The sequence below is a fragment of the Prenolepis imparis genome, unplaced genomic scaffold, assembly GCF_030444845.1.
Source record: "Prenolepis imparis isolate NDT839.2.m4 unplaced genomic scaffold, iyPreImpa1.0 SCAF_2, whole genome shotgun sequence".
Classification (NCBI taxonomy): domain Eukaryota; kingdom Metazoa; phylum Arthropoda; class Insecta; order Hymenoptera; family Formicidae; genus Prenolepis; species Prenolepis imparis.
Window position 1 is genome coordinate 24,210,927 of NW_028141160.1, and position 24,958 is coordinate 24,235,884.

The window sequence follows — 24,958 nt, forward strand, 5'->3', positions numbered from 1 at the left end:
ACACACTTACCGGCACCAATGTTTCTCATCCTGTCTGTCTGTCGATTGTCGAATCCGTCGCAACGTGATAGAGAAGCGAACGCAATCGCATATCGGTCGGATCGCATTCGCCGCGCCGGCCTCTGAATTCCGAACGCGTCCTTTAGTCGCTGCAGATGCGCGCGCATGCGCGTAACGCGCAACCAATCGCAGCGGCGGGTGGGTAGAGGGTAGAGGGTGCTCGGATCGATGCGGCGGTCGTCGAGCGTTCACGTCGCCGCCGACGTTTCGGTTCTCGGTTTTGCGCGGCTCGCTCGCCCTCGCCCTCGTTTCGCGCGATTCGGCTCGATCCGGCTCGATCGTCCTGTGGCCGTTGACGATTAGCCGATCGACGTTGATCCCCGCGGCAGGCAGGAAAGACAATTACATGCGTGCACGTTATCCTATATTTACCTGTCCGTCCGTCTATACTCGCGGCCTGCCCGGTGTACCTTCTCTTCGGCTCGAGTCGCGCGAATTTTGTCCGTTTTTTTCTCCTCTCCGAATCGCGCGGAATTATACGCGGCCGCGTGATCGCGCGTGATAGAGCGCCGTATACTACCGTACATTTCTTTGTTTATCCGCCCGATAATCGGCGACGCTCGAGAGATCGTCGTCGCGATATGAGCACGAGACACACGGCCAGCACCAACGATGACAGCTGTCAGAGGGATGTCGAGGCACCACCGCCAAGCGATAGGATGTCGCGTGGATATCGAGAGTTAATCGTGAGTAGCAGTTTCCCCTTCTGATCTCTTGTCGTCTTATCGGCTAGCTCAAAGGGTGCCGAGAATACATATTTGCTTCGCTTTGTCAGCGATACGCGATCGGATAGATCGTGGTGCGAGATGCGCGAGGGTTGCGCCGAGGCTGCGAGGTTTGCTGCAGGCCGAGGTCGGTGTACTATATACTATATATGTGCGCGTGGCTCGATATTTTATTTTCTCCTTCCGTTTTTCTTCTCGTCCTTCATGGAACGAAACGGAGCTTCATTTTTACTCAAGACGCTTCTTCGCAAATTGATTCGCCCCGCTCGCGAGATTCGCGTAACCGCTGCCGCGTTACTTGCAACTTAAGTGCTAAATCATCGACCGTATTTTCTAGGCGGAAAGAATAGTATCCAGGAAGAATCTAGGACAGAATGCGTGATTTTGATAAAGAAGATGAAAGTTTCATTTTCGTGCAGACAATTAACTTTGTCGATTATATTTACACTGAATTTTATGCGCGTTCCAATAATAAATGCACAATTTACGCATTAGAGTTTCAAATGCGTCACAAACGCATTTAGAACTTTTCTATCTTTCTTTTGAAAGAAAATTTATAAAAATATTTTTTTCCGCTTTATTTTCATATTTCAACTTTTTCAAAGCAAAGAAGATTGCATGTGCCTACAAAGAAATCCTTTATGAATTTTTTATTGAAAATCTGAAAGTGCTAGACTAATTTATAGCATAATTATTTCTTTTCCACATTTCAATTTTATAATTGTAACATATTTTTTACTATTTATATATGTAAAATTTTTTAATATTTTATTCAAAATCTATTTTCTAGAATTTTTATATTGTTTGCATTTCGAATATATATATATCATCAGCTTTATCTCTCTCTTTCAGTGCTCTTTCTATATCTAGATTAATCCTTGCATGTTTATTTTACAGAGCAAGCTTCATTAAATTTGCGATATATGGTTAATTAAATCGTGTAATAGTTAACCCTTTTCCCATGTAATCATCTTACGTAACAATCGACGAGATATTATAGAAATATATCATTTATTTACTTTCCACTCCAAAAGAATGTATAAAAAAAATTGATGTACAATTGTTTAAAACAATTTCGCTAAAACGCAGATTTTAATTTTTAATATATAAAAGAATACAAACATTCATTGTGTGTCAGCAATATAAATTATGCTTCTAACACAAACGGAAAAAGAACAATTTTAATCTTTTAATTCTCTTGTAAATACACATTTATTCTCGAGTATATACATAACAGCATATATTAGAAAATATACGCGATATATTTAAAATATATAAAATAATAATTCATATGTGACAGACAAAGACATTTTTCTTAGCAAGTGTTTGCGATGCATAAAATGCATTTGAAACACATTCGATATATTGCTACACTGAGAAAAAAATACTGTTGAATCAACAACATCTTTGTAGTTAAATTTTATTTTATTAATTCAATCAGTATTTTTTTCTCAGTGTATACATGATAACGATATCGGCAATTTTTCTTATCGCGACACTGATTTTGACGTTATATATATATCTGCGCACGAATAATATACATATATACTTTTAACGTAACTCTCGTACATTTATGATTGTATCGTCGCTTTAATCCGATTCTCATCATTGCCAAATAAAGGCGTCGTCATAATATAAATATGGATAAATACCACCATGTGACGTTATATCATTCGTCGGCGACATGTCCAACAATATTTTACTCAATATATCTAATTTCGATGCTTTATTATTGATATATTATTGTTTTATTGTATATGCATTTGCATATTAAATTTAATTTTAAAAAAAACATTGAACTTTATACATATGAAATAATAATAATGAAGACGGGAAATTATATCTGCTGTATATTCTAGTGCGCAATTACATATAATTACAAGTACAAACGATTAAGCAAATTACTTTTTTATAATCTTCGTGTTTTTCTACGGATGTAACGTCGCGATCCAGTTTCATATACGAACAATATTTTCTAGTATAATTGCTTTTTAAATATATAATTTCTCATTCAGTTAATTCCATGTAACAAAAACAGCATTGAATAATTTTATATCAAATCGCAACATATCATATCGCAATTTACACTTCTCTTTGTATACATTTGTCTCTATCCATTATTATTAGTTATAATTATATTTGAAAATAAACAAATTGTAGTCAGTTAGCTCTGACAAAGTTGTAATTTTAGATAATATATTACGCAATCTGCATTAAACGAATACGGCATTAGGTACATATACAGTATTAGGTATGAAATCTTTTCTATCAACGACTTTTCTTCGAATTTTCTCAACGAAATAGCAATAAAGAACAAAGCATTCCCATCGCCATCGATGTCTACTGGGACAGTTTACTGACCGATTTTCCCTATTGCCCGCTGATGTAATCCTGACGGATAAAGATTTGGACGACGCGTACAAATACTAGATAAAATAACCTCGAGTTGATAAGAGGATTGAATGTCACGCTACATGACACACTCGTATGCGTATAGCATATTTGTATCGAGAGCGAAAAAAGTAAAATTATATTTTTTTTTATTTGTGCGCATTTATGAAAAATTGCATTCTTTTGTCTTTATCAAAATCGTCGCGATAGCATTTGTGTCATTTCCGTGTAGGAAGAGATGGAGATCGAATACCAATATCGTGCGTATGGGAATGTCGACATTTATGTTAGCCTGGCTTTAAATCTGCATTTCTCAACTCGTGATTCGCGCAAGTGGATTCTCTGTTTTTACATCTTGTGTCGCGATATTTATATTATTATCAAATTTATTTCAACATATCATATCGCAATTTATATTCGAGATGCTACATTGTCTAGAATTGAAAGTAAATTCGATACTTCTCTTGATTTCGGTTACACAATGTGATTTTTTCATTCACAGCGATAAATTGTTACATATATGCGCAAAAATAAATCGAACATATCAAATAAAAGTTTTCCGAGTTTTGTTTTCGAGAATAAATTTCGTACGAAAACAATTCTTACTCCACATTTTTGTCTTATTTGTTGATGATTTAAAGATAATGATGTAGACTCAACCGATTATATTATTAATTGATTACTTTGTATGTATAGATAGCATACCTAGTAATCAGCTGCAATTTTAAGCGGGTATGTCATTAGACGTTATTAAGATTTATTGATTCTGTTAACAATAAAGGCACACAAGTGACATAATAAGTTTTTTCTAGACGCTCGATATACAATCAAAGTTCTCGAGGCCATTCGATATATAAATATGTGAAAAGTAGATAAATTAATAATTTATTTTACAAGGCACAAGCGCATATTAAACGTATTATACGCTAACTTCTCTAAGATAAATTAAAGAAAAAATTATCACTAACAAATAAGCGAAAATTTATTTTGTGCTTATTTTTATATAAATTTTCTGATATTTCTAAAAATAGAAAGTATGTGAAAAAAGATTTTTTACGCGATAAAGGGAAGTGCATTTATAACAAGAGCATATTACAGAACAATTATAGGAAAAATTATACATTTTACGTCTATTTTTAAATAAATATTATGTAATATAAAAGTTAAGATCTCTAACATAAAATACTATGAAATTTACTTATTGTGAATTTAAATTAGTTGACGAATTTTGTGAACATAAATATTTTCTTACGTAATGTTATATATTTGGAAATGTTCAAATGATATCGCCTTCCTTTTTTCTTTATGACTTCTTTATTCTCATATTTTTTTTCTTAGATTTCCTGCATAATTTTCTAATTATAATCTCGACTATCATTTTTTATTTCAGCGGATCATAAAATCCTTGTCACTCAAACTTGCAATTAAACTGTCAGTTGTCGTTATTGATAAAAAGACAATCGTTGTGCTGCAATTAGCAACGACGACGATCGCTTTATTGTTTCCATCGCAAAATAAATCATTCCCGCTTCCGTGTCTGCTTTAATAAATCAATCATTTTCAGTGTCGCTAAATATCAAGATCCTGGATAGAAATACATGTATCGAGCAACCTATACATACAATAAATAATCGCGATAATTTATATTAAAATTAAGGATATTAAATATTCAAGTAGATTGAGCACGAGTAGGAGAGAGAGAAAGGGGGAAAAACGGGGAGAAATTATGATTGTACATATAAGGATATATATAGAAAAAAGCCACTTTTTTTATCGTATAACTTGAAAGAATAGAGGAATAACTTATTATATTAAAAATTCTTTTATTATTCATATTAAAAATATTTTGAAAGTCTTCTCGCCATATATATATATACCTAATATTTTTTTGTGTTAATTTATGTAAATGTACTTATTTTTTCAGCTTGATATATTTTACTGATTTCACATGATATATTTTATATTATTATAAGTTTGGAGAGAATAATTTAAAAAAAACATTACCTTAATATTCGAAATCATTTTCTTTTTGTTTTTAAAAACGTTAAATATGAAATGCACGATCTGTGGATAGAAACTAAATACATATTACAACTAATATCACAACTAATATGACATTTATATTCTATCAGTGAAAAAATATACAAATTTTCCAGTATTTTTAACATTACTGAAATTTTTTTCGTAAAAATTAATTGTTTTTAGAAGATACTTTTTTAAGGCGGCGATCTGACATTATCAGGTCAATGACAACGAAGAAAAACTATAGCTAGTTTACTGTCTCGGACAACGTCTCATATTAGCTATAGGTCACGACGTCAGAAAGCGGAGAAAATTTTCCCATGTTCGAACATATATGTATATTATGGCCGAGTTCAGAAAATCGATTCGACGCAACAGGCGGAAGGAAACAATATCTACCGCGGTCAAACTGACCGGATTGCCCTTAGGGTTTTCTGCGTTTTCATTTCCGTGCGCGATATAAACGCCAAATAATATATAATAATAATCGAAAAATTAATCGATGGATTACAAGCGAATCGTCGTTATTTCAAGTGAATATTTCGTATATTTTTCGTATATTTTATTCATGGCATTTTATCGCTTTGCCATATAATATTATAGCCACGGGGTCATAAATTAGCTGATAAAACCGAGTGAGAACGATTTTTCGAAAAATCTGATGATTTATTTCTTTCACTTTACACGGGATAAATGTAAATTTCGCGGATTTTTCAAAATATTTTAGTTGGATTATATAATCGGAGCGCAAATTCCCTAATAAAGTATATTAAAAAAAAGAACACTGGTCAAGAGGTAAATAGTCATAATTTGTAAATAACTGCATTGAAAAAGGGAAAAAATAAAGCGCGTTTTCCAACGCTAATGCAGTAATTAATCTAAACTGCAAAATAAATGTATTCTCTTCATTTTTAACATAATTGTTTTTTGATGTTTAATTTTTGCCATCTTCGAGACTGTAATTTCGCGTCATCTTTGACGTAGGGATGCACAGACGCGGTTCGTCGCTCCTTTGCACCGCGATGTAATATTATCCGTTGGCAAAAGCGTTGAACGACGTCGTTAATATATTGCGATACTCCTCGGTGTATCTCGGCGCATCACACGGTTTTAAAACACGTTCTCCATTCATGCGAAACCAGCGTAATATAGCGTAATATTGAAACGAGGGTCTCGCCAGCTTGTTCACTCCTTTAGCGGGTGTATGTAATAAAAAAAGAAAGACACGGAGTGAATAAAGTAGCGAGAAAAAGTGAATCCGAGTTAAGAATCAATGCTGGCTGATTATGCGAGCATTTATTCACTGCAGCTTTCTGCTGACGAATTAATTATTCACATCACTACGATAATTGATGCGGTATTTCACATATCATGCTCTGGCTATTATATATATATATATATATATATATATATATATATATATATACATATATTTCAAAATGAACACACATACACAGAAAAAATATATTGTATTTTTAATATATGTATAATTATGGCTCCTGGCTCCTTTCCGACCATGTCGAAATCGTGACGTCAGAGGCGAGAAAACACACGCTAAAATTTCTTAGCTGCCATTTCGAAATAAAAATATATTTCGATGAAACAGCACTTCAGATGGCTTTAGCACACTCTTAAAAAACCCCGAAAACTATCCTTTCCCCTTTATAATCAATCAACAGCTGTAAAATGTAATATTATGAAGCCCAGTCCGTCTGGTCTTTGCACATGCGCAGTCATTCCGCATGTCAAAGTCTGATATCTCGATCATTTTACAGATATTGATTGATTATAAAGGGAAAAGGATAGTTTTCGGGGGTTTTTAAGAGTGTGCTAAAGCCATCTGAAGTGCTGTTTAATCGAAATATCTTTTCATTAAAAAATGGCATTTAAGAATTTTCAGCGTGTGCTTTCTCGCCTCTGACGTCACAATCCAATATGGCCGCGGTGAGCACCCAGGAGCCTTAATAAACTTTTCAAGTGAAAAAGTTTATTAATAAAGAGTTTTAGTAAATATTTTATTTCGAGATTATTATAAAACAAAAGTTTTATTTATCTATCTATATATTAAAAGTTTTTAAAACTTTTTATGACTGCGATTTTATTTTCTATCTAAACTGTCAAAAATCTAAAATGTTTTATTAGGCACATTAAAAACACATTCCTGAGATACGTTAGAAATATAGCGCGTTGAGAGAATTTGACTACATATATTACTATTTTAATGAACTGTCTTGTGTAAAAGAGAGAACCTGTTTTCGAAAGATAAATTGCGACCTATACATTTTCGCAGTAACAAGACTTCTCTCTCTCTCTCTCTCTCTCTCTCTCTCTCTCTCTCTCTCTCTCTCTCTCTCTCTCTCTCTCTCTCTCGGAAGAACGTATTTATTTATTTAAAGCGCTCAAAGTTTTTAAAAGCAACATATAGTTGCAAAAAATAACAATTTAATTATGGCAGGAGTTAATTATATGTAATTTATAATATTTATGAATGTTAATTTGATCAGATTTGTTTAACTTTTAATGAAAAACTTTTTGATATTTCGGGAATAAGTTACTTATATTTGCAAATTTATGTACATAAAAAGCTATCGTGTAGATTATTTGTACACACAATAGTAATTTATCGTTGTTTATCTTTGAATTAATTATATATGTTTTAGAGCAAATAACAATTTGCTTTAAAATATATATTGTACATTTTTTCAGAGCAAATAAGAATTTTTATATTTCTGTGAATTATATGGTGTTTGAAATAACCATAACTTAATTAAAACTATGCCTGAAATTAAATGATATTAAAATCACTACACATTAAAATCATTGTACATCAGTAACCTTCGCGACTATCAAACAAACAGTTAGCTGCTTACAAGCGCAAAGCGTTGTTATGTCGAGCATGAAACTCGACAATAACAAGTATCAAAAAGTCACCTCGTCACGCGAATATTGTTCTAGAAATATCTAGAACAATTGGCCTTATCAAAGCTTTGAGCGCGCACGCGCCAGGTCAGATAGCTTTTTGACCTGACTGCCGAAAGTCGTCGCGTTCTTAACGAACCTGTTCCCGCTCTCGAAGTTGCTTGCTTCGAGAAAATAAAAGCGAGAAATACCAAAGATACGTCACGGAGTATCCTCAATTTTGTGTAATATTGTATTTGATCTGCTTGTTAATTAAAGTGTGTTGAAAAATTTACAATCGTCAAGTACACCTATGGTGCTTCTTGCATTAGCGCGCGCGTCGCAGTTTATATATACATACATATATATGAAATCAGATATGTATCGCGTTAAAATATTCTCAACATGGCTACATTTCTGCGTTAATGCACACGGAATAAAGTCTGCTACATCCTAAAAAAAGCTACATTATCAAGTATACATATATAATATCGTTTTTTTCAATGCATTATTACGTAATATTTTTGTTGAGTAATTTTTTTGATATATACATTATATGTTTTAATTTTACTTTGTCGTGTAAAAAAATTATTATTCAACAAAGATATAAATTAATTTATAATTGGTAATATAATTATAACGTTCGAAAAATATATATAGTGTTGCATTTCGATCTCATAAAATTAATAGCCTCCATCTCTCAGTAATTGTTAAAGGAATAATCTTTTATAGCTATTGATTTTTTATCATTTTATTATTACATTATAGAAAAATATTTTATCTATTATATTACTGATAAAAATAATTTATTCCATTTTGTAAAACGCATTGCGGATAATAAAATGACAAATTAATGATCAAAGCGAGATGTTTTGCTATTAATACGAGTATATGTATACTGAATTAAAATTATACTCGACAAATTGCGACGTTTTATTCGGGACGAAGAAAGAAGCGAATAAATAATATATTTATATTCTTAGTGTTTAATATATTTATATTATATATTTATATATTTTTATTATATATTTTCAGGAAATACCATCCTCATGCTTGGCAGCAGTTTTCTTAAAACCATTTTAAGTAAGTAAATCAATTAAAACCTTTTTCTTCATTTTTTTTCGATGTGTGTGTGTGTGTGTGTGTGTGTGTGTGTGTGTGTGTGTGTGCGCGCGCGTGCGTGTGCGTGCGTGTAAGAGTAAAATATGTAAGTATATACAAATGCGAACATTTTCGATTTTGATGTCACACATTCACGTCTATTTCAATCGTAATACAAATAAACGTAAAGTTAATTGACATTAAAATCTAAAATTTTCGCATTTGCATATATTTATATATATTTTACCTTTTTTAATGTTTTATTAACATGTACAAGTGTTTATACATTTGTATATATTTGCATTGTATAATTATATGAGAAGCGAGAAAAAGAATGTGAGTGTGCGTAAATGCGAATTTTCAAGTCACATATATAATTAAATTAAAGTCGCGCGTAAAATTTTAATGATTTTGATGTACCTATCACAAATCACAACGCGCGCGCCACATAATTAAAATGCGGAATTGTATTTCGTTTGCTATACTAACAATAAATGCGCGAGAAGACTGATATCGCTCGCGTATTTATTCGCAATAAAGATGGATTTATTTATTCACGTCGGCGGTATCGATATATATATGACGGCAATATTTCGTTCTGTCCTCTGGCACATAAATAAAGTTTTTCGAGCTTTTTACGTCGTGCGGTATAGGTACTCGAGCACACCCGGGTGCGATCGATCTCCTCCCAAGTCGACGATTGAGAGAACTTTGTTTTCGATATCCCCTTTTCCGTGTGCACCGCTAATCTCTGTTTCCGTTTCCGTAAATCCCGTATTAACTCTCCGGATGTGTGTGAATGTGTGCGCGTTGTAATACACTTGGCGAAACATTGTCGTACTCCTTCGTATTATCGGAAAAACCGTTGCTAGTTGAGTATTTTATCGAATATTTTGTTATTGTAAAACGCGACTAGATCGATTGTTATATATCGAGATTATTTTGAATATTATCGAGAAAAATTGCGCAAGAATTAAGAAAAAAACTTTGCACGCGAATGAAAATGTTTTACATTATCGTGAATTTTATTTTGAGATGTTTAATGTCGGAAATTACGGAATTTTGAAATCAATCAATTAAACTCAAAAAGTGTATATTAAAATAACAGAATACTATACTTTTTTATCTTATACTTTAATTATATAAATTTAATTTAATTTTTAGTAGAAAAATAGACTTTATTTGGAACGGTTGATTTAAAACGCAAAAATAATTGAGATTATAAATAATTGTATATATTTGATAAATGAAGAAAGATTAATTCAAATTAAAAAAATATTACTAATTCTGCAATAGCCTTTAAAAAATAATTGCAATTTATTGTGCGCGATAAAACACTTTTTCTTCTTTTTTTATTGAAATATCCGTTTAATTATCTTATATAATTTCAGCATCAGGTATTTTATTTAATTATTTCAGAAAATTTAACGATTGTAATTATTTTTGTAATTATTTTTTGTAATAAAAGATGATACACAAAAGTCTTACATCACTCTAACTTTTAGTTTTCAAATTATGAAGGATATTATTATAATAGAAAAATGCAGGATATAAATTTTTTGTGTATAAAAAAATATCTCAATTATTTAAATTGAAATATAAATCCGACATTAAATTGTATAACGTGAAGGGTTGTAAATAATATAAGTATTTTAAAAACTAGCATACATTTTCTACATTTTTACAGGGCTATCGTGATAAAGCTATTTTAAATAAACAGCTCGATTATAAGAGAGGCTTGTTGCTATACATGCATACATACATAAATTCATACAAATGAATTAGGCTATTAAGAGCCGGATGCGTACCAAGGCGTTGGATTTGCGCAATTCTAAAGGAGAAAGAAATTACTCCAAGTTGTGTCTAAAAATCTTCGTTTTAGTTAGACGTTTCGGCACTTTACTTTGGGCCATCTTCAGTAATTCTATGCAAGATATAATAATACAAATTATAGTCATAAAAAATTAATAAAATCAATAAGTAAGATAGAGTAGAGAGAATGAATTTTAAAAAAATTAAAATTTTTTACGAACGAAGATTTTTAAACAACTTGGAGTAATTTCGCGTCCGGCTCTTAATAGCCTAATTCATTTGTTAAATGTTTATTGATCCATCTGGAGCCTCAACGTTTATTAATAAATCCATACGTATGTATGGATCTCTGTTATATACATACACACACACACACAACGTTTCATTAAATTTTTATTTCATTATAATAAATTGATGAATTCAACATACGTATTAAAAATAATAGATGTTAAAAAAATTAGTAAGGCTTATATAAAAGTAATGCACAATTTTTTACTACCAGGACTTTCTTTTCGTGATGGTCAATTTAATCATTTTATTGTAAATTACTGAAGGAAGAATTTATCGTAGCAAATATCATTGTACATAAACAATGGGGTATAAAAGTATTATTACGCGAGTCGACACATGTTTATAAGGCATAACGTTTTCGCAAATTTTGTGTGCGTGCGAAATTTTCACAAGCGTTGTTCTCTCTTTCTTTCTATCTCTCCCTTTTTCATTCTTGATATAGTCATTTCTTAGCCTCTTATTTTTTTAATTAAAAAGAATTTTGAAAAACATATTCTAATATCGCATCGGCGCGGCGTCGGAAAGAGTTAGCAAACTCTCCCCGATGTCTGATTTAGACGAGAGTGACTTTGGCGAGGGTTGTCACTTGCAGAGCCTCGACGAGCATGGGCTCGAGCCGAAGATCCGGCTCTGGCGGGAACCGGGCAAACGCCGGCGTTCTCAAGGAGCGTGCCAACATGTCGTTCATGCTGGTCGTCATGTTCTTCGCCGTGTTCGGTCTGATCGTCCTTACGGAGATATTCCTGATCGACGAGAGGCGCGGCGTGAGCGTCGGCGGCACCGGCGTACTCGGGGGTCACAGGAGCGGTCATCGATTGCCGGCTGCGCCCGATCGTCCGGATTACGGCGAAGTGGGAGTAAGTATCCACAAAGAACGCTATATACTTCTCCGTACTCTTTTAGCGATTTATCCTGAAGGTCTCCTCTCCCTGCTTTCTCATTGCTCTATTATAACTCATTCTCCTTCGCGATGAAAAATTGATTTTTATCTTCATACGTCGTTGTCAACGTGCGTTCTCTGATAACGTTACTTATCGCACTTATATACGAATACGTACGCGCGCACACTAGGTGTTATTTCCGGTTTTCGGATCTGATCGTGTCTAAATATTCGTATGTATCATATCACAGAGTTGTGTCTGTGACAATTTGACAAATCTATACATATGAAATTTCAATGATATATAAATACCTGCGTTATTATTTATATAGCACCGAAATTTCATTGAAAACCGGCATTCGCGTTAAATGTGTATTAAAAAAAACTAATAAAAATGTAAAGTGAAACAAATTTTGTAGGATTTTAAAGTGTAGGCTCGATTTTTTGCAATTTTTTTCGCATCTTTTCCCTTCGGTATCAACACATACCTCTGACAATTGCGAAAGCTGCGGCAGAACCGAGCGATAAATATACTTATTTGCCAAAGCAATTAATATATTTGTTAACTTAATGTATTTATCTTTCCTTTTTGCTTCAATTTTTCACGAAACAAAAATATTTGAAATAAATAATTTTCGAAATTATACCAACGACTTGCAATTACAGAGTTTCTCAGAAAGATAGACTAAACCGCCTTGAATTTCTAACTTGCAGCAGGATTCTTAATGTAAACTCAAAGAAATAAAACTTTGTAGAAATGTCTGTTTTTTTCTTTCCAATAATAATCGAGCGAATAGAAAAAGATGGTTCAAAAAAAGCTCTTGGGAGTTTTCCATTTTATACGAAACACTTGCTATCTGTGACGAATTATTTTGCGTTTAAAAATAAAGCTAAATTACTTTAAAGCTAAATGGCATAATTTGAGCATATTATGTTTGTAAAATTAAAAAAAAAATAATGCAAATGGAGAGAAAGATGAGCTTGTATCTTTATTGTGTTTGATCGTATATTAAAAAATTATACAAAAGTACGACAAAATTATTTCCACAATAGCATTCTTATTTATCTTTTGCGTATTTTTTTTTATTTTACATATCATAATCGCTGTGTTTTATAATATCTTTTCTATTTGAATTTAAAGTCTTTTTTAAAATTAAAAATTCGAAAGTTCTTTTTTAAAATTTGTAATTATTTTTTTGGTTTAATTTAAATTTTGTCGTCTCATTATATACAATATATATTGTACAATAAAGAAAAATAAAGGAATTTATATTAAACAAAAAAAATACAAATTAAAAAAACGTAACTTTTAAATTCAAAATTGTTAAGGCATCATATAATATATATAGAGGGGGAGGAAGAGAGAAAGATGTAATCCTAGTCTGTTTATCCATACTATTGTTTCTCGAAACATTTTCCGCTGCAAAGTAAAAGGTACGAGCAGTCCGGACCCGGGCGTCGACTTTGTACGCCTCTTTCTCTCTCGTGTGAAACTCTGGACAAAGCAAACGCATAAGCGACGACTGACGACGAAACTCGGGCGAGAAGGCCGAAAAGTTTGCCCGACCACGTACAACATCGATTTTTCCCGTCTCACGCCTTCGCGTTCTTTTTACCCTCCTTCCTTCGCGATGTGCCTGTTGCAACGTGCCTGGTATAGTTTATGCACCCTTGTGTCTAGTACCGGACAATGATTCACGCGAACCCCTAAGAACTTTGAAGGAGAAACAGCCGCGCAGCATGCTTGAACGATGCCCAAACGTGGCACGGAAAAGACATACGACCGCGTTGCGGAAAAGTTTAACCGGATACGAGCGAACGACCACCTGACAAATTAGTTTGCTCGATCCTGCGGAACTTTCTTCATCCGTTTACATCTCCCGTCGAGACACCAACGCCGACACCAACGCCGACGCCGACGCCGACTAAAACTCGTCTCGCAGACTCGTCGACTGTCCGAAGAATCTTTGAGTTTAAATTTAAGAGTCGACCTGAAGAAGAGTCGAGGTGAATTTATAAGTTTTATACAAATTTAAATTTCAACGAGAAAGGGCCAGATGCGAATGCGGTAATTCGTCACTTTCAAGGACAATTAATTTTTCATTGAAACTGAATAGTTGTGTGTAGGGCACAAATTTTTCCTGGTCCGACATCAAGTGATTAAAATAAATCTCAATTCGAGATTTTTATTTTAATAAACCTGTGATATAAGCGAGACAAATATTTAATAGTTATAAATTTTAATTGCTCTATGATTATTGTTCTTGAATCTCAGTCGCAGTAATAGTTAGAATAAAGACTCTATCAAGTTAGTTAGCATTAATCATTAATCACACGATAAGCTACGTAACGAGCAAATTATCGTCTGCACATAAAGACACTGTACAAGAAACGAGGCGTCAATCATAAGTTAAAAAAAATATCAAACATCTATGTATATAGTAGATCTATGTATGTTTAAAACGATATTTTGTGTGTGCGATTTTTGAGAGGCAGCGGTTAGTTTTAATCTAATTGAATTTTTGTAATATATCTATCACATACAGTATCTAGCAGATTTTGTGTGTACGAGAGATTTTTCACACAAATACAGATGTGTATTTATCGTTATCGTGGATAGTCATAATCAATCAGTGATACAACTCGGAGTATTAACCCTTATATACATACCTAAATCATGAAAACCTTGATATCTCCAGGCCGAAGATTACGCCGGTTTGAAGGGTAGCTTTGATGAGCACGTCGGGTTGTTGGTTCGCGGGGAGGACGCGGGGCAGAAGATGATAATACACCCGGATCCACGTGGCTTACCGAGCTTACCGCCCAGCTTGGAGGCCCGTTTGCCGCAGTTGGATCAGAATCTGAAGGTTACGCATGCTGAATGGTTACCAGTCACCAATACTAGGTTCGTTTGTTAGTTTGTTTAATAATCACGCGACAATCGAATAATTAATGGAATTGAAGACGCTCTCTATGTCTTCTCGTTTAAATTTCAATTTTTCGAAAAGTTAATTAAACGCGTATTAACCATGCAAAATAAAATTTATCTTGTCTCAGTATTCGGAACCTTAATCTATCTGAAACTTTGAAAACTCTTACTTTTTATTCTTTGATTTTATCTCTCTCTCCTATTATTATTTTATTCCCTTAGATTAGGTTGCGCAAGGAATATATATATATATATATATATATATATATATATATATATATATTATATATAAAGAGATGATGAAAGAGATGATTGTGCTTTGACTCGATTCTTCCAGGTTTAAATTCTTCGTATACTCGGCGTATTTCGACGACAGAGTTAGCGGCACAGGCACGTCCGCGGGTAAAAGTCAGGGTGTAGTACGCGTGATCAGCGCTACAAAAACCAGAGGCCCCGAGCGCGTCTGGTGTAGACTCTGGTATCGACAACAAAACGGTGGAAACGTCACTGCCTCGGTAACGGTAGCTGCGAAAGTTAAGGTATGTTCCTTCTAAAGGGAATAATCTTGGTTCTAATCATCCCAAGCTCGGAAGAACACTTCCACGTAGTAGCGATTGCTATCGGTTTAGCTCACGCACATACATATTTCAGTATTCTAAAATAAATTCCAAAAAATATCTTATCTTTTTCAAAAAGTTATTATATCATAAGTCTCGCGATCAAGTTGATTGATGTAGAAGTAGGATTATAGAGTTATTTACGTGTTTGTTTTCTTGAATTTTTCGAAAGACCATCATTTTCTATAATCTTTGATGATTGGAAAATATTTGATATTTTTACATATATCGTCCAAATTCAAGTATTATAGGATGTGTATCGAATGTGTGCGCTGTGGTTTTCAGGTAATTCGAGAAAATTGGAATCTCAAGTACAGTGCCTGCTTCGTGATATGTCCGTTGCCTAAAGAATCTCCGACAATGGATAAGGTGCCCGAAGCGGTCAGTGTTGTAGCGAGATTGCGAGCTGTCCCGACGAATCGTATTCTCATTCAGAATCGTCTCGAAAGCAGAATGAACGACAAAGATGCTCTGGCTGTTTGCGTCAAACCTTTACACTATTATTACAATAGAGTACGTATAAGCAATAGCATCAACTGCTGGGGACGTGTGAAGACATTTTTAAGATTGCAAACTGCATCAAATCTTTATTTACTCGTGCTTATTGTTTTTATTTTTTATTGTCTTTTTATTGCCGTATGCTTGTCATTTCTTGTGTTTATCATTCCTTTTGCCTTTGCATGCTTCTCTGCATTAAAAATGCAGCATTGTGTGTGTGTGTGTGTGTGTGTATGTATATATGTAATATGTTTGCAGATGCACTTGTACATACATAATAATAGATTCATCAATCAGTTCTATATCCATCATGCTGTGAAACTTTGGCGGTTACTTTAGTAGAAGAGTGAAGTACGCGAAAAATATTTCAACTGACATTTTAACTGACGTTTATAGGTTTTGCAATTGGTGGAGTTTATCGAGTTGCACAGACTCTTGGGCGTTACCCACGTCACTCTGTATAACGACACTGTAGGCGCGGCAGCCGGTTGCGCGCTGAAATATTACGAGAACAAGGATCTGGTTACAGTATTACCGTGGCATCATCTTGACATGATTTCCCAACGAGAGATTCGTACGGAGGGCCTCTTTGCGGCGCTTAACGACTGCCTCTACCGATCTATGTACAAATATGAATACGTGGCGCTCGTAGATCTCGATGAATATATTATACCGAGGCATAACGACACCATAATTGATCTGCTACGGTATTATACAAATAAGAAAATTATACTTTCTTATTTCAATATCGATTTTTATAAACTATTTTATTATTCTATATATTTCTTACAAGTTGATAATGATTTCGAATAATTGTTCACTTCCAATTTATCAATTTTCACATTTCATTCGCTTTTATTCGTTTTTAGAATTCTCTCAATCTTTATTAAACATAGAGTGATTTACAAAGTTTTATCAGTGCTTTTGAAAAGATAAATGATTGTAGAATTATTTTGAATAAAACAAAATTATGTCGAATAAAACAAAATTAAGTATTAAATAGAATAAGCATGAAATTCTTTATTTATAAAGGATTATAAAATTTTGAAATTTGAGAAAGGAATTATATGCAATAAAAAAGTCCCATTTAAGTGCTCTACACAATGCATATACGTATTGGTTAAGTCTGAATTATGCCATGCATGTGAAACAAGTTATACTTCTGTATTATGTAGCGTTGAGAATTTTAAATTACTGAAGATGAATGATTTTATAAGAGATATTTTGTAAAGCGTCGATAAAATATCGTAAATTACTCTATATTATATTTGTAGATGAAAAATTAATTTTCTCTCCAAGTAATTCGAATTTATAGAGGCTTGAATTTCTTGTGAATATGCGTTAATTTTGCGACAAATTGATTCCTAGGTGGATGGGAAATCGAATCAATGTCAAGTCTACAGGTGCGTTTTCCTTTCAAAACGCCTTCTTTTATCTTCAATGGGCCGATGATCCATTCGTGGTAACTAGTCGCACACCCACCGAGGCCGGTTTGATCACTCTGAGAAAAACGCGACGCAGGACCAAGTTGCATCCGCACAAGCAACGTTCCAAGTACATTTGCAAGCCACAAGATGTAGTGGAGGCGGGCAATCATTTTGTATGGGAGTTTATCCCAGGTCATGGAACTCTGAACGTGCCATCCGATGCCGCCATCTTGCACCATTATCGTGTCTGTGAGTTCGGCGGCGACGATTGCATTAAAACGCAGTCGACAATCGATAGAACGGCCTACAAATACAGAGATCGGCTCGCTGCGAATGTCGACAAAACATGGATGGAGCTACGCGCCGAGTGTTCGCTTCCGGAACTCGATCCGGTCCCAGTATTGACGCCCCGAATTAAACTCAGTCCGCTCGGCAAATCGATCAGGTAGCGAAAGACTATCGTCGAGATCCTATGGGATATTGGCAATTTTACAGGTACACCAAAAGTCGCAAGGACCTATTTCTACAACTACGGCGGTCCTTAGTTCTCTTAAAAAAAAAACTGAGCTAAGCGGGCTTCTGTTCTTTTTTACAAAATTCGCAATGGACTGTTTCTAAATTTGTGAAATGGAGGGTAATACGGGAATTTATAGAGATTATCGCGAAACAAAAAAAAAGCAAAAAGAAAGAAAAGGAAAGACACAACGCTTTAATCGAGACACGGATTAATCATATTTTTCTACATGATGGATTCTTGAATGGTTGACGAAAAGTTGCCACAAGTCGATCGAGTTGTCTTGATACTACATGGTAGTACTTCTCCCTTACAGTTTTATACAAACTCTTGTATCTGTATCTCTCTCTAATTCTTTTATTTCATCAGCAAGTGTGATCATTTGCGACAAATTGTATTATTGTTAAAGAGGATTGTTACGGAGGGCCTAAATCACGGGCTAAAAAAAGCACCTGGTGATAAACGACGAGCAAGATTAGATATTAACCCTATTGTACCGTTGTTTCGAGTAAATTTTTTTTTTAATACTTGTAAATCCTCACAATGTATATCTTACGCATATCCATAGAATCAATAATTAGCATATAGTGATATATGTATAATATGTATTTAGGAGAGTGTTAGATATTCGATCTGCAGAGACAGAGCCTAGGAGATATGCAATGTTCTCGAAAAATATTATTTCAGATATATTCCGTCGGAGATTTGTTAGAAGTGAGTTGTTAGAATTTATTGAAAGGATGTGAATTTATTTAAACAGAGAGATACTATACATATAGTATCACATATGCATAATAACTTTTTTTTCAACATTTTGTAACAAGTCTGAATTGATTTGTTTTAGTTGTGCAAATTATATATTTTCTTATATATCAGTATAAATCTTGAATAGTCATGTTTTGTACGATAAATGGTCGTGTAATTCAATAACAATCAATGAAATAAATTAAGTTGCAGGATTATTAGTTCCTATTGAGCAAAAATATATACATATATTGAAAATATTAACATAATAAATTTTTAACAAAAAGTATTTTTTACATAGATAAAAAAATAAATTTTGTGAAAATATAAATCTCTTCTTTTTTCTTTTTTAAAAAGATATTAATTTGCTGCGCAAGAGATTGTATGATCATCTGATTTATCATTGCTAGCAATTATTTAAGTGACAAATAAACAGCGAAACATTTTCATTGTACGCACACAAGCAAACATAGGCCGATGATGAAGTCGCACAAGTGAATTTGGTAGAAAGATAAAATGTTTCGAATAGGTACAATTTATCCGATAATAAGAGGAACATTATTGGCAACAAATTCGGGCTAGCAATACTGATTTGTTGCCAAATGCCGCTGTGGCTGACACGTCTAGCAAAGTCTTTCTATATCTTTGTTAAAATATATAAAGGATCGTGTTTCTTACGCGTTTCTTACACAAATTTATGTATATATGTGTATACACGCATGTGCATACGTGGACACGTACGTGGCATATACGTTAGACCTAAGTTACATACATGTGATCGGTGCTGAGCTACAATCGACAATGCGTCGACATCGACGATTATGTTGACGAAAATAAATATGATACTAGGACAAAAAAAATTATACTTGATTTCCTTGAATCTTTATCGCACATTATTTGAAAATTACAAACTGCAATAATTATTTATGTAAATTTTATTAATATATTATATATAAATGTTAAACATTTGTTTTTATAAGAGTACAAGGGAAGTTTTAAAAGAAGAAAGTTTAAAACTTTGGTATATACTCGCGCTGAAACAAATGCCTAAATGTATTTACAGATTATATGGAGAAATAAGTAAGATGCGCGCAATTCATTTTATGTGCGGTGTTTGTTCATTGAATACAGAAAAAAATACATTACCTTTCTTTTTTTAAATGTATCTTTTGAAATTACCTTTCGTATATACATATACATATATGTAAATCATAAATTATTATATTTTTATTTCTATATGTTGTGTTTTATCTCATAAATATATATATATTATACTTTTTTCTCGTATATATACAATTTCTAGCTACTGTTATAAAAAAAACATGCTGGATGATTAGCAGAGAGACCATTTTACCGATTAAAAATCATCGTCCGAATGTCTGTCTATCTTACTGACAGATCGCTTTTCTTGGGCAGCTTTAAGATCATATCCGCCGATATCCGGTGCGCCTACAGAATTCAAAAGATCATCGTCATCGTCATCGTCATCGTCATCGTCAAGATCACCGTCGATTAATAAGTCACTATCGCTGTCTAACGAGCCGTCGCTATCATTTGATTCTTGGATCGTGCCCCTTTGTCGGCCAGACATGCTACCGTAAATACGCCGCTGTGTGTATTGCATCTTCGATGCTTTCCCAGTGCCTGAAATATTTTTGATTTGTTATTTCGAAACATCCCCCAAAAGAATTTATTTTTTTTTCTTTTTATCTTTTTTATTATCTTTCCAAATATTTTATTAATTTGTAAATTTTTTTTCTAGATTTGCGGTATTTTATATCGTGCAAGTTATTTATTTTATTACAAAAATTATTACTTGGTTTGATACGGGCGGATTGGCCAGATTTTTCCGTCGTTGTAGTCTCTGGATTTGCAAGAGAAGTAACTAATGGTTCTTGAAGATTCGTAGCGAATAAGGAATCGTTCCCTTCCATCATGCTTTCAAAATTCGAATCTTCGGCTCTCATTTGCTCCAATTGCTTCTTGGTCGCAGCTTGCCTGTAATTGAAAATAATATACATATAATAAATTATACACAATTATACTATATATATATATATATATATATATATATATAATTATAATTAAAAATTTTATTATAATTAATAATAATTTTACTTTTTTTTTCTACTTATATATTTATAATGAGAATACCGTCTTTCGAATCTTTCTTGCTCCGCTTTGGCCGTATCTTCATACAAGTGTTCCAAGTATGCCAAATATCGAAATTTTTGTAAATAATCATCGTATAAAGTTCTCAACTCAATTTCAAGCTTCTCAAATTCCTCCATGAATGCTGGACGGACTTTCTTCAATGTGTGGAGTCTCTTTTGATTCCTATCAAGTTCCGTTCGCCGTCTCTCGATTCTGGTATCCAAATTTTGTTCTGTATCCTTTTTTATACATATATTTAAGAAATAAATGATATTGATCAATTAATAAAATTATCATCGGCAAGGAAAGAATAATCAAACATTTGGAGATTCATCAGCAAATTTAAACTTTCTAAGGATAATTTTATAAGGTAAAATTTTTCACCTTAACATTGTCAATTTGCTTCTTGGTTTCGTCGATCTCTTTACGAGTACTCTCGATAACGTCTTTCAAAGCCGCTTCTATTTCCGAGGTGTCAAATTGCCTGGCGATCTTGGTATCGCGAATCTCTCGAAGCTCCATTTCTCGGCCAAGTAAATCGAAGAGAGTCGCCCCGTTGATAGTCAATTGACTGGCAAGCTGCCGCGTCGTTTTCAGCTCATTGATTTTATCGGATATGTCAAAATTCACTGCACTCTGATTATTATTGCTGGATCGATTTTTCTCCGTGCTCCAACTATTTTGCGCATCGTACAACATCGTAGCAATTTTCAACATTTCTTTTACCGCGTAACCGTCTGCTCGATATAGCTTCTTTGTGTTTAATTTGATATTTGCTTTCAACGCCTGCATCATATAAAACATAAAATAAAGATCCAACAGAATTAGAAATATGAATGACATTTTTGTTAGAATAAAAATACATGACAATTTAATTGAAACACTTGACTAGTTAGTAGAACAAATATAAAAGAAACAACCAAGAAAGCATTATTGTGTGTCGTGCGCAATATTTATTAAATATTATTTATACCATAAACTCAGCCACGCTACGTATCAACGTCACGCGTTGTTCCTCGGTGTCGTGATCGTCTGGCATATCGATGTCTGGATCGAATTGTTTCACCAGCCAAACTAAAATTTCGGCGACCAAAGGAAAATTCGGTACGCGAAAATTCGCAAGGGAAATCAGCCTCGGATAGCCCAGCGTTCTCATCATCTCCGTAAAATCTACGAAAGAGACGTAAATCGAGCGTTACAATTTTCCTTCCACGTTTTTTTTCACGTATTAATATACTATATACGTAAAAATAATAGATTTGTCATTTACGCACTACGTAAATCACGGTAGGACATTTTCAAAAGAAAGAGTTGGTATTCGATCACTGTAATCGAGAAATATAATACGCAGATTTATTCGCAGTATATTCTTATGTGTATGTTTTCTTATTTGGGTCGCGAACGTTACCATAGAAACCACCATTTGTACTCACCACGGATAAGAAGCGTGGGGGAATCGATATGCTTTTTAAAAATAACAAATTCTAATTTTATTACGAATGTTAAATTACGTTAAATTATTCAGTAACATAAAAAACTCAATTTTTGTAATTTTTCGCGTATAAAATATTGTTCGATAAATTATTACAAATATCGTTATTTTTTTTAATGGTTGAAAAGAAATTGCATTTTGCTTTGAAGTTTATAAATTTATAATCGCATGCTAACTGAACATTTGAAAGCCTTTATGCGAACGTTATAGATTATTTAAATTCATAATTGCATTGTATATATATATATATATATATATATATATATATTTAAAACTATATATATAATATTAAAAAATTCTTTTTATTTAATTAATAATTTTGTCCTATGTATAACTGTACAACGCTTGATAAGTAACTTAATTGATTACATAAATAAATTTATTTAAAAGTCAGGTGCAGGGGCTCTTCTAGTCTGTTTAATTTGCGAACGAACTCTCTTCTCGTGCAGTCTCTCCCTAGCAGCTTTCAACATATTTTTCCTCTTTTTCTCCAATGATTCATACGATGGTTGCGGTGGCTCTACTAAAGTAACCCTTATCATTGTTCTTAACTTTTCGAGAGCATCCGCCAAGTTTAAATGTTGAGATCTCGTCAAATCTGATTTGATTATTAAGTACCCATCTTTGTTTATCTTGTTTTTACACTGAAACAATAAATTTATATCCCTAAGCGAATGTATCAAATACTATCAAAATAGATTTTGTCTTTTACTTTATAACGAGTATATAAATAAAACATAGTATCATGGTTGCATTGTAAAATAATGCAACATGATATAAAAAAGCAGCTAAAATTAACTAACGTAGTGATAATTTCTTTAAATATACTTGAGATCAAAACTATTCGATCTTGCAATTTGAATTTTTTGCTTTAGTTATATCTCGACCATCATTTTCCCTAAGAAGCAGCTATTTCTTGTCTAATTTTTAAGTGGAAATTTGATTGTGCGTCAATTTATAATTTATATTGAATAATGAACATTTCACACATAGATACAGGCAATGTGTATAGCGCTATTTACCTGTTCTGCTAACTTTGTTCTAATTTCTTCCGTCAACCAGGTAGCACTGCTCACTTGGAATCTTAGGTCTACTTTGGTATTTACACAGTTTACATTTTGTCCCCCAGGACCGCTGCTAGCGCTGTATGTTATTTGTACTTTGTCCATAGGTATGTAACCGCTAAATTTTGCTTTAGGATCTGATATCTGGAAAAAAAAGAGCAAATTGTTGAGGTTATGTTACTCACGGCTTATTAGATAAATACATGTGTATCGAATTATAAGGATCAAAATTTGACATTAAATCAATATGTACTAACAAAGCTTGCAGTAAACAGCTTCTGCTTGCTTTCCGGATACAGTTTCTCTAGCGATACATCACTCTTAAAGCTCAAAGCTCTGCCGAAATTGCACAACGCAGCCTGATTTTTTACGTTGCTGTGTAAAATCCTTAAATACTGCCTACTAAGAAAATTCATCTTGATTCTTATTAATTTTTATCACACACTTTGATCGAGAAAGAAACAATTCCAAGAGGCGTGATTGTGAAAACATAACCCCACAATCTCTCGGTTTTAGGTGTCACTGTGTAGTTACAATCGCAGCAGTTGCAGATACGTCACTCGATTCGATTATCGACTGTATTCGATATGTCTCGATTTGTGTGGACTGGTGTGTGCGTGATTTCACATACGTTACTGCTAAAATCTTCTCTTCAACGTGCGAGAAAGTTTCAATAAATAATTAAAATCGGAAGAATAGGGTGACAAGTAAGATTTCCAAACAACAAGATCATTGTTTTTAGCCATTTTTCAAACTCAAAAGAGCGTGAAAAAAATTATCTTTTCTTTTATTACTCGATACCGCGAAGTTATATATGTATATGTATATCTCGAATCGTGCTGGCAATCGAACAGTCACCTGTTGTTTCGCGACCGTAAAATACCTTTAAACAGTCTCGTTGTGTACGCACGCTTTAAGCCTTGGTGCAATAAAGATTTTGCAAGCGGATTGCGGCATAAAGCGCATTCTGAAAATCATAGTAATAACGGATGCGAGAACGATCCGCTGCAAGGACACGGAACTCCGCGCGACACGGCTGTTTTTCCCGGTGAAATACTGTGACAAGGTTAAGTCTTGCTTCGTGAGTTAGGTTAACGCTCCGACATGGTGAAAATAATCAAACGATCGTCGGCTGTTGGTTGCTGTCGTTTCTATCGGGCTAAAAATGAGAACAGATCGGATAGCTCCGGTGACACTACTGTGCGTCGCGGACGCGAATATGAATGTCAATTCTTGGACTCGACAATGCCATCGATAATAATAAAAGTGAAAAGGAGTCACAGAACATTCCACAGCTGTATGGTAAGTTATTCTTTTTCTATATACGGATTAAATTATG

General features: G+C 33.5%; 4 protein-coding genes across 7 annotated transcripts in view; 2 read left to right on the forward strand and 2 right to left on the reverse strand.

Moving 5' to 3' along the window:
• Positions 1–231: 231 nt before the first annotated feature.
• Positions 232–19,769, forward strand: LOC145933132 (uncharacterized). 4 transcript variants are annotated; one of them, XM_083032644.1, is made up of 8 exons: positions 232–746; positions 9,132–9,179; positions 11,826–12,157; positions 14,880–15,085; positions 15,447–15,648; positions 16,012–16,239; positions 16,621–16,931; positions 17,593–19,769. In XM_083032644.1, the coding sequence occupies exons 3-8, from the start codon at positions 11,906–11,908 to the stop codon at positions 18,098–18,100; spliced, it is 1,707 nt and encodes a 568-aa protein (XP_082888770.1). In that variant the 5' UTR covers positions 232–746; positions 9,132–9,179; positions 11,826–11,905; the 3' UTR covers positions 18,101–19,769. The 4 variants fall into 4 exon arrangements, with proteins under 4 accessions (XP_082888770.1, XP_082888769.1, XP_082888772.1 ...); XM_083032643.1 differs by having other exon boundaries at positions 233–746; positions 11,893–12,157; XM_083032646.1 differs by lacking the exon at positions 232–746 and adding an exon at positions 8,170–8,341.
• A 154-nt stretch (positions 19,770–19,923) lies between these two features.
• On the reverse strand, positions 19,924–22,719 carry Cluap1 (clusterin associated protein 1). Its single transcript, XM_083032647.1, has 6 exons — positions 22,338–22,719; positions 22,037–22,233; positions 21,448–21,849; positions 21,064–21,302; positions 20,726–20,907; positions 19,924–20,553 (listed from the first exon to the last, which is right to left on the reverse strand). Exons 1-6 carry the CDS (start codon positions 22,357–22,359, stop codon positions 20,267–20,269), a joined length of 1,329 nt encoding a protein of 442 aa, XP_082888773.1. The 5' UTR covers positions 22,360–22,719; the 3' UTR covers positions 19,924–20,266.
• A 119-nt stretch (positions 22,720–22,838) lies between these two features.
• On the reverse strand, positions 22,839–24,148 carry LOC145933135 (large ribosomal subunit protein mL62). Its single transcript, XM_083032648.1, has 3 exons — positions 23,877–24,148; positions 23,578–23,763; positions 22,839–23,199 (listed from the first exon to the last, which is right to left on the reverse strand). The coding sequence occupies exons 1-3, from the start codon at positions 24,033–24,035 to the stop codon at positions 22,939–22,941; spliced, it is 606 nt and encodes a 201-aa protein (XP_082888774.1). The 5' UTR covers positions 24,036–24,148; the 3' UTR covers positions 22,839–22,938.
• A 378-nt stretch (positions 24,149–24,526) lies between these two features.
• Positions 24,527–24,958, forward strand: part of LOC145933136 (uncharacterized) — a 51,630-nt gene continuing 51,198 nt past the window's right edge. Inside the window, exon 1 of the mRNA XM_083032650.1 lies at positions 24,527–24,921. Within this exon, the coding sequence (XP_082888776.1) occupies positions 24,843–24,921 (79 nt within the window). The 5' untranslated portion in view covers positions 24,527–24,842. The remainder of the gene's footprint in view (positions 24,922–24,958) is intronic.